Raw genomic sequence first — 9021 nt, 5'->3', positions numbered from 1 at the left:
GGGAAGCCAGAGACAACGTCACAGCTAGGACCTTCCTTTCCTCACAGAAAGAGAAGCGCTGCTGATATACAACCAGATTACAGAATATTAGCTGCCCTTCTGTGTATGAACATTAGTTCAAATTTCTAAATAAATACCCAATTTCCTGCTTATGGAAAATAAGAATTGATGTCTATATATACCCATCAGCAGAATTGCTTGTTCAAGCGTGGTTTCCAGATGGAGTAGCACAACCGCAGGGGCAAGATGCATTGGAGCGCAGCGATAGAAACGTTGCTGATAGTTCACAGCAGAGTTCGTATACACCCTTTGCTTTGTTCAACTTTCTGGAAACAAATAATTTTACATTGAACTGTCACGAAATGAAATTGTCGCTAGACTTCTCTCACACCAATGTTCTTTTTGCAGTTCCTCAGTTTGCTTCATCTGGAATTGAGACGTCGGAGCCAGGATCTTCCCTTCCTCGAAGGGAGAGCAGCGCTACTGGTATATTAGCCGACTTTCTGAGTATGAATTCAAATTTCTAAATAAATAACCAATTTCTTGCTTTATATATATATATGCATACACCCACACATGATGCCAAATTTGTAGCTTTCTGTTTTTTGGTAAATCAACTCCTTTAGCAGGAGAGAGAAAACAATATGCAAAGTTTTCTTTATGAAAAGATTTGGGGATGGAACCTTTCCTAACAATAGGTAAATTTATTGACATCCCAATTTCTTTCCAAGCAAGAGCAAAGATTTCTATAAAAGACGCTATATGGAGTTTGACAGTGTACAAGCCGCAAGTTGCAACCAGGAACTCAATAGCTTCTTTAATAGAAACAAATGACAGAAGTTTCAACCAGGAACTCAAAAAGCTTCTTCAATAGAAACCAATGACAGAAGATTCAACCAGGAACTCTATCTGGAAAAAGAAGAAAGCCAAATTCCCTTATTATCAGATTAAACATCACCTCTGTATTCATTATATTCATGCTCAATGCTGTACAAAGGTTGCCGCAAAATGATTTCCTTCTTGGTCAGTCCTGAGAGCTTATATTCATTTATTGATGAAACAAATAGTTGTCTCTAAGATTGGCTCAAAATCAAGCGCTAACTCAGCACTTTCCATTCAAAATGGTTATTGAAGATTCATTTATTTCTATATTGCCATATGAAGCCAATTCTGTTGCCAATGCTGCACATTTTCCTTTTCAGCTCCTAATTCAGGTTCATCTGCAGGGACAGTTTCACTTCAAGGGATGGGTGGATCAATGACACAAACACAAGGAGACCCTGTTGGATCCTTCCATCAGGAGGAGGAAAAGCCTTTCCCAGATTCTGTGCCAAATGCATATGCAAAATCTGGTTTGGCCCTCCTTCAGAAATTTTCACAGAACATTGTTGGTTAATTTGCTTTTCAATATATACATAAGCTATACTAAAGCACCTGTAGTTTTCAAGGTCTTATATTTTCTCTGTGCTTAACAAACCTTAAGAAACTATGACTTCCATAACTAAATCACATCAATTATACAATGTTAAAAATTCAGTACCCTTTCTTGCAGCATGTTATAAGAAGTTGCCTTTCATTACCTCTCTGAATATCGGATTGTTTTGTGCCAGTTAAAAAGAGAAAGAAATCAACCGAAAGCATGGATGACAGCGATGAGCAAGCAGCCCCCTCAGCAAGTGATATCACCAGCAGTGAACAGCAGCCAAGTGGCAGTGGGAGACCGACAGAGGCTCACCAAGGCAACCCTGATGATTCTGATGAAAGCTTAGATACAGATTTAGAGTGAAGCAAAAGCCAGAGTCACAAATAAACTTACAAGCAAAAGGCAGAAATGGCTTATCAATGGCAGAGCCTTTCTTAGACTTGTTGAGGCTTTAAACTGTGTTCATTTGTAGACTTTTGTGAGTTGAAGTAGAAATGGCATCTAGAACAGAAACTTAACAGCAAATGATGATGCTTTTATATTTCATCTCACTAATGTTGCTGTGCATATACAACATAAGAACAATACACACATTAGACCTCAGAAATGTGTGACCTGTAATGTTCTCGTTCTTGGAAATCAGGCTTCGGCATCCCCAATGGAGTCCCCGACACTGACTCAAGAAGATCTCGAAGCTCCTTTACATGGCTAGTCATCCTGCTGATTGAATAAGCCTTAATCATGGTTCTATAGGTAATCTTATCAGGCTTATATCCTTTCTGCTTCATCATTTCAAGCACCCCTTTCATCTCTGCAAAGCACCCCATCCTACCATAAGCATCCACCAGACAATTGAAAAACACAGTGTCCAATGTTACATCTGAATTGTCAATGAACCGCAAAACACCTGCAATTTTTTCAGCTTTTCCAGCTTGACCATAAGCCCTTACCAGAGAGCAAAGGGTGACACAACTAGGCTTGATTCTCTCCGACCGCATTAGTCTAAACAAATACTCCATCTGTTTCAAATCACCAGCCCTTCCAAAGGCATCTATGACTACATTGTAGGTAACAATTGTCCACGAGTAATGGTATTTTTGCATATATTCCATTACAGCACTCATCTTATCATAGTTTCCAGTTTTCCCATATGAGTCTAGAAGAATGTTGAAGGTGTTAATATTGGGCTGGATACCAGCACGCTGAAACTTCTCATAACACTTCTCCATTGTTTCAATTTGCCCACTGCTGCCAAAGGCTCTGATTGTGGAGTTCATGGTCCAAACATCTGGTTCACAATCCTTCTCCCGAAGCATCTCCACAAGCATCATTTCCATCTCTTGAAACCTTGCAGGAGACAAAAATGATGAGTTATATCTCAGTATGTGAACTTCAATCTCTCCATATAGTCACAAATTTTAAGCTGATTTTCTTTTGTATGTAGATCCATGTATCATCAAAAAGTTTTGATTTTTACACTACTCTGTTGCATTATAATCATGGCAAACAGATGGTTCCTGAAATTTTTGTAAGGGATTAACAAGATACATTTTTGCTTTGCCGTAGGCGTCAATAAGGGTGTTGTATGTAACTGTGTTGGGCCTGATTCCCTGACTTGCCATGTCGGAAAGCAATGCCTGTACTTTGTCAAAGGCAAAAACTTGCAGGCATGACTTCATGAGGATTGAATAAGTCTGCACATCAGGATGACAATTAGGAGTGTCTTTCATCTCCTCCAAAAGGGAAAATGATTTGTCAAAGAGAGCACTCCTACTGTAGGCAGACAAGAGGGCAGTGTAGGCTTCATGGTTAACAACACAGCCTTCATCAATCATAGCCTGGAAGAGATCATTGGCTTTCTCAGGCTGCTTACATTTCCCAAGCATGACAATAAGCTTAACGTATATAGCAGAGTTGGGTCTGTACCAAAGCTGCTCCCGTAGTAGCTCAAAAACCTGAAAACATAAAGATGCAAAAACCATGTGATGAGCCTGGTATTGTCACTGGAGTATGAGCTCTAGAAAGTTAAGATTGTTCTAAAGACAACAATGAGAAAGTAGACAACACTAACAACCATATATGGAAAAACATTAGCTCAAAGTTGAAAATATTCCAAAATTAAATTGGATCTCCAGACACTTAGGTGTGCTTCTTTTCTTGACATAGCACACGACAAGATTTTACAAAGATGACTAAGCAAAATCATAATTTAATCGGATGTTAGTGCATTATCCCCATCTGCAAATTATCTGCAGGCACTTAAGGAACTCTATCACTCAATTTGCCCTTCACTGCTTGGTGGTCAACTTAAAGCAACCATCTAAGTTCACATTATATAAACATTGCTCTTTCATACAAGCTATCGAAGTATGTTTTAGCAGTCATATCAACTGGCATGCTTGTTCATTTCTTAAGCAAACTTCTCCACCATCAAGCCAAGCAGCAGCAGTCCAATGAAGCAAACTCTTACCAGAGTTTGGCCCAAGCAACCTGAGCAGCTCTAGCTTGAGATTGGCTTAACCTTTATGGCAAATTTAGATGTTTAAAGCAAATGTCAAGGTAATGATATGGTTCTACTGTTAACCATGGTACTCAGGCAACGCCTAGGGGCCGTTCTGCACAATGAAGTGGGGTGGTGGGGGGCCATCGGAACCACCACACCACCCCACGGTGCCAAACACACCCCTAGAAGATAAAGGGCAATGATAGAGGCCGAAATTTTACTTCAAGCCTACTCTCTAAAGATAAAGTTGGTAAAAGGAGAGTTAGTAGAAAGAGTCTAGTAGCAGTTGACACCCCAAAAATGAGCGCCCCTTTCAGAAACAAGTTTATCATACGCACACACACACAATAGGGTATGAAATTACCATAATATCCTTAGTGTGATTTTCAACCACCACATCAGCCCCCTACTCCGAGACCCTAGACAATATAGGTCGGGCTAAGGGAGTAAAGGTACATTGGACTTGGCGGTTCTATCAAGAAGGTACTTGCAAATGTTGCTGCTCATATAAGGTTTACTCTAGATTTGTTAGAGCAAGGTTAGAAGTAGGTTTTCTAAACAACTTATGGCTGGATGACATAATGTGTGGAAAGATTCTTAAGGTTTGAGAGTTGTAGTTGATGCTCGGAAGGATTTGTTCCGCATCCATCTAGTGTTCTTTTGGTTTTCTTGAGGTGTAGCTCAAAATAAAAGATAGTTATAATTTATTATTCCCACTTGTAGGTAATAAATACTTAAGGAGAATGCTTTTATTTCATCCATTATTTTGATCTTTTAAGTTGTTTTGTTTTGTACCAAATTATAAGGAAAAATTGGCAAAATTGTAAGCTCACCAAAGCTTCCATAATCGAGAATTGAGAAAGACCTTTTCTAGAGAAATTTGACCTAGGTGGACATGTTCGCCGTTCCCACAAACAGTGCCAAAATGTTGAACAAAAAGGGAAAATCTTAAGCGATAAGCTTGTTTCTATAAGGAGAGACTAATTCTTTACTGTTACTAGAATCTCTTTCTCTACTTTCTCTCTTTAATCTCACTCTTCACTATCTTAGTTGTTAGAAAATTTGGGAAAGGAGAGAGATGTTTGCGATAGAAAATTGAGCTAGTCGAGACAAGACCATCATTCCCACAGGGAACTCCAAATGCTGCAGTAAAAAGCATGATTTAATATGATAAGCTAGCTTTTGTAATATTCAATTTAAAATGCTTGTAAACTCTCTTTCTCGATTCTCACTTTTTACTGACTTAATAATTGAAGAGTTAAGCTAGAGTAAAACGTCGGCTTTGCTCATTGTCACCTTGTCTTGTAAATCATCAACTAAGTACCATCATTGATGATAGAACTAGAACTTTACCTCAACATCTACCGTTTTCTGTGAGAATGGTGGTCTTATCTCAATTAAAGGTGGCAATTCATGCAATTATGTCATAATTGTGTTGTGTCACAGTAGTGTCATTATTAAAGTATGGGCTGACACAAAACATGACACAATTAAATAATCATGTAAAGAAACTCTAACATTAACAGATCCTATTTGTTAAACAGGTTACCCAAGATAACATGAATAACCCATTAACTAAACAAAAAATGTTAAAAGTATAACACAACAAAACACAATTGACCATTTTGAAGATGGTTAATTGATTAAATCTATAAACTTTCAAATATAATTAATAATTTAATTTATGAGTTTAAACAATTAGATAATTTGGTTTATGTGGGATAATAATTAACAAGATTAATTAATCATGAGAAAATGTGTTCTGGAAACTCAACTCGCATTAATCAAAGAATTTTTCATTTCAAAATCCAGTTAACATAATTATGCAAAACAAAAACATTTTTAAGAACATGTCATGTCATTGAGTTAAAACTAAAGGTAATATGGTAATCTTTTGTACCCTATACACAGTAAACTTATTTTCATAAGGACTATTTTCTTTGCCAGTGAACTCTATCTCCTTAATGCCCTTCTCACTACTGACTTATCTTTTCTTACTATTTACTGACATGGTCATGGAAGAGTTGGACTGTGATAAAACTTCAGCCTCTTTCGCCTGTCACTTCTTTTACAGGACTGGTTAAGCACCATCATTTATGGTAGAACCTGATCTTTACCTTAACAATGTACAAGATAGGTTCTTAAACTCATGGAGGTAAGAACAGTTGTCACAAGTAAATATTTCTAGTGTGCCATGAAATATTTTTAAGGCCACTATCAGAAGATTACATCTTATATAACCAATTATTTTAAGTCTGACAACCCAAACCTATCATTAAGCGGAATTACTTGTTCTACAAGAGTTGCTATATAACTAATGAAAATCCATATAATAAATGCAAAATCATAATTGATTAAAATTGAATTTTTTGTTATTATAAGTATTAAAGTAAAATATGTATTTAGTAATAAAAAGAAATCTTTTTTTAATTTTTAATCTTTAAAATATATATTTATATATAGTTACACTTTTTTCTTTCTTTTTCTTCCAAAAGCAAAGAGCAAGTACATTTGTCACTCATCAAAGACCCAAAACCCAAACTTTAGAATTTCCCATCACTCAAATACACCCTCCAAATAAATCCAAATAATGATCCTCCAAAAGAAACCGTTTCTCCAAAAACGAAAAGCAAGATAAAAACTCAAAATTTCAATCAAACAACAGAAAAATAAAATAAAATAAGAAGACAGACCTTGAGAGCAGACTCCCAACGCAAAGCAGTGATTCTGTCATGAAGGGCTTCAAGCACAGTCCTAGGCAGCAACTTCTTGGAATTGTTGGGTCCTCTCTTCGTTTCGATCAAAGCTTTAGTGGCCTCTCTTCGCAGAACGACGGAAATAGCCTTCCTTGAAGCTATCTTCCTGTTCACTTCCTCTCTCCTCTCTCTTACCTCCCTCTGTTTCAGCTCCTCTGCAGTTACAAGTCCTCTCTTTTTTCTCTTTCTCTCTGTCACTGTTAAGCTACCCGTTTCCTCTTCTGCATTTTTGTTTGAGGCAGATGCTTCGGGTTTGGAGGCGGATATGTGTGAAACCCGTATGGGATTATGGTTTTGAGCCGGTCGCCGGTTCACAGCCTGTGGAAATGGGTGGGTGTGGCTTGAGAGTGAGGCCATTTGGATTTTTTTTCCTGTTTGAGTTTGCAGCATGGAGTGGCTAAGGAGCAGAAAAATAAGAATTGAAGTTGGAGTGTCTTTTGGGACTGATAAAGCTGGACGAGGCTAATAAATTCTTATAAAGGCCCAATTTAAAGATGATATGAAACACATTAATCCTGGTGGGCCTCTGCCCTCAATTCAAACCACATGTTCTTAAAGAGACACCATCCCTCAAGCCGAAAAACAAAAGTCACAAGCCATTTCAAAACACATATTCGGTAAGCCGTACAGGGAGATGCGAGCTTATGACAGGTTATTCTTTAAGAGCAATAAAATTTGCGTATGACTTCTAGCTTACACCATTAATTTTTTTTTATTTTTTAATCACTTTTTTTATCTCAATTATTGTTTTTATTTTAATATTTAACCAAATGAATTCAATTGGTCATTTCGAAAAGGCCAAAGACCCACAATAATTTTCTTTTCATTATTTTCACAACTCATCATGTGGCAGCCTAATAAAACCATAACGTGGCTAAATGTGGATCTTCTTTTTATACATGTTATAGATTAATAAACATTTTAAGTCATTAAAGTTGATGACGTAAGAGAGTTTACAAGTTAATAATTTTCTCTTCAAAAGCTAGTTATTCATTTATCATGTTACGACAAAAAAAAAAGAATATTAATAACAATGATATGGAACAAATGTTGTTGTGCCATCAGACAAAAACATAATCTCTAGATATATTGGGGAAAATCAACTAGTTGAATCAACCAAAAACCTTTCTAGTCGGCTAAATGCATCTTTCATCTCACTTTGACCTCAATATTTTGTGCCATATATGGGAAAACGTCAACAAGAATATCTAGTTCCCTTTCAAAACACCATTTCGACCTTTCCCTAACCTCGACCACCTCCTTTTTCCCCAAGTGCTTATTCTACCTGAAGAACTCCATCCTCGACAGGAACCATTAACTTAAAAAATTCCACAACACCAGACTTTGCCAACAAACTACCTCCACTTTTTTCCTCACTCTCGATAACATGGACATGGTCCCAAAATCCTTACCTATGGGTGACTTTCACTCTTTTTGGCTCCTTTGCATTTACATCTGTGTTCAACAATTCTGCCATATAAAGCATTGTGCCATAACAACTTAAAGTAACTTTTCTTTGCCTCTTTTTTTTGTCGTAGCTATGCTTCCCCTTATGGCATATGTACCTCTTATTATGTATGCCTCTTTTTATGTCTATTCTTTTTTGAGTTTTTCTTACAATCTCTAAAAGCACCATTAAGTTCTCTCAACCTCTTCAACTACCACTCAGCAAGAGACCACCCTAAACATGCTCCCACACTTTACCCATGACAACTTTCACCATCTACCACTAATGTCAAAGCAGTCTTAAGTCATGTTTGAACAATACAATGATAACGTAGTTGTATGCCCCACAAGTTAGTCAATTGGCTATATATAGATACATATTGTACTTTAAGCATTTACATTTTATAAAATTCATTCTTTTATTTCCATAAGACTTATGAATGTCGATTAGATGAAATAAAATCCATAAAATATCATATGTTTTTCAAAAAGGATTAGAAAATGGTATAATTATGATATCGTTACTGTATCAAAGCATTACTCCTAAATTATTCCTAGTCAATTTTCAAAAAAAAAATTTCCTAGTTAATGTTTTATCAAGAAAAATGGATATTGGTAAAATATATATATATAGACATATGATTATATTCCTCACTTGTGAAATAAGCAATCGATCTCATAAATAGAAGTATAAAGATACTTGAACTAACATGGGGGTGATTGTTACATGAGTAAGTTCATTAATATGACCCTTCATGAGAATTTTATTTGTCATATCAATCAAGTATCTATAAAATAAATTCTCATATGACAGTTGTGTAAGTGATCCCTAGACTTGAGATCATTAGATTACTTTATGTGTGAAATGCCATTCATTCATACTTTATAAAGTG

At 36.4% G+C, this 9021-nt stretch overlaps 1 protein-coding gene across 6 annotated transcripts; it reads right to left on the bottom strand.

The window, feature by feature from the left end:
- Positions 1 to 234: 234 nt before the first annotated feature.
- On the bottom strand, positions 235 to 7114 carry LOC110409941 (Pentatricopeptide repeat (PPR) superfamily protein). 6 transcript variants are annotated; one of them, XR_016350752.1, is made up of 5 exons: positions 6620 to 7114; positions 2972 to 3378; positions 1817 to 2770; positions 1581 to 1745; positions 235 to 503 (listed from the first exon to the last, which is right to left on the bottom strand). XR_016350752.1 is itself a non-coding variant. In XM_021419457.2 (3 exons), the coding sequence occupies exons 1-3, from the start codon at positions 7070 to 7072 to the stop codon at positions 2017 to 2019; spliced, it is 1614 nt and encodes a 537-aa protein (XP_021275132.1). In that variant the 5' UTR covers positions 7073 to 7114; the 3' UTR covers positions 916 to 2016. The 6 variants fall into 6 exon arrangements, 1 of the variants encoding a protein (XP_021275132.1); XR_016350753.1 differs by lacking the exon at positions 235 to 503 and adding an exon at positions 529 to 909; XR_016350751.1 differs by lacking the exon at positions 235 to 503 and adding an exon at positions 916 to 1363.
- Between the last annotated feature and the right edge of the window lie 1907 nt (positions 7115 to 9021).

This window comes from Theobroma umbraticum, unplaced genomic scaffold (genome assembly GCF_002168275.2).
Source record: "Theobroma umbraticum cultivar Fairchild unplaced genomic scaffold, ASM216827v3 scaffold_44.0, whole genome shotgun sequence".
In the NCBI taxonomy this organism is placed as follows: Eukaryota; Viridiplantae; Streptophyta; class Magnoliopsida; order Malvales; family Malvaceae; genus Theobroma; species Theobroma umbraticum.
Note: the sequence above shows the minus strand (reverse complement) of the source record. Positions and strands in the feature narration are given on the sequence as shown.

Bases quoted from the DNA above. Each gene is read 5' to 3' on its own strand.
- LOC110409941 (XM_021419457.2), bottom strand. From the start codon at position 7,072: ATGCTGCAAACTCAAACAGGAAAAAAAATCCAAATGGCCTCACTCTCA. The intron at 3,379-6,619 runs GTCTGTCTTCTT...TTATGTTTTCAG, and splicing joins GTTGGGAGTCTGCTCTCAAG to GTTTTTGAGCTACTACGGGA. The intron at 2,771-2,971 runs GTATCTTGTTAA...GTCTCCTGCAAG, and splicing joins GCCTACGGCAAAGCAAAAAT to GTTTCAAGAGATGGAAATGA.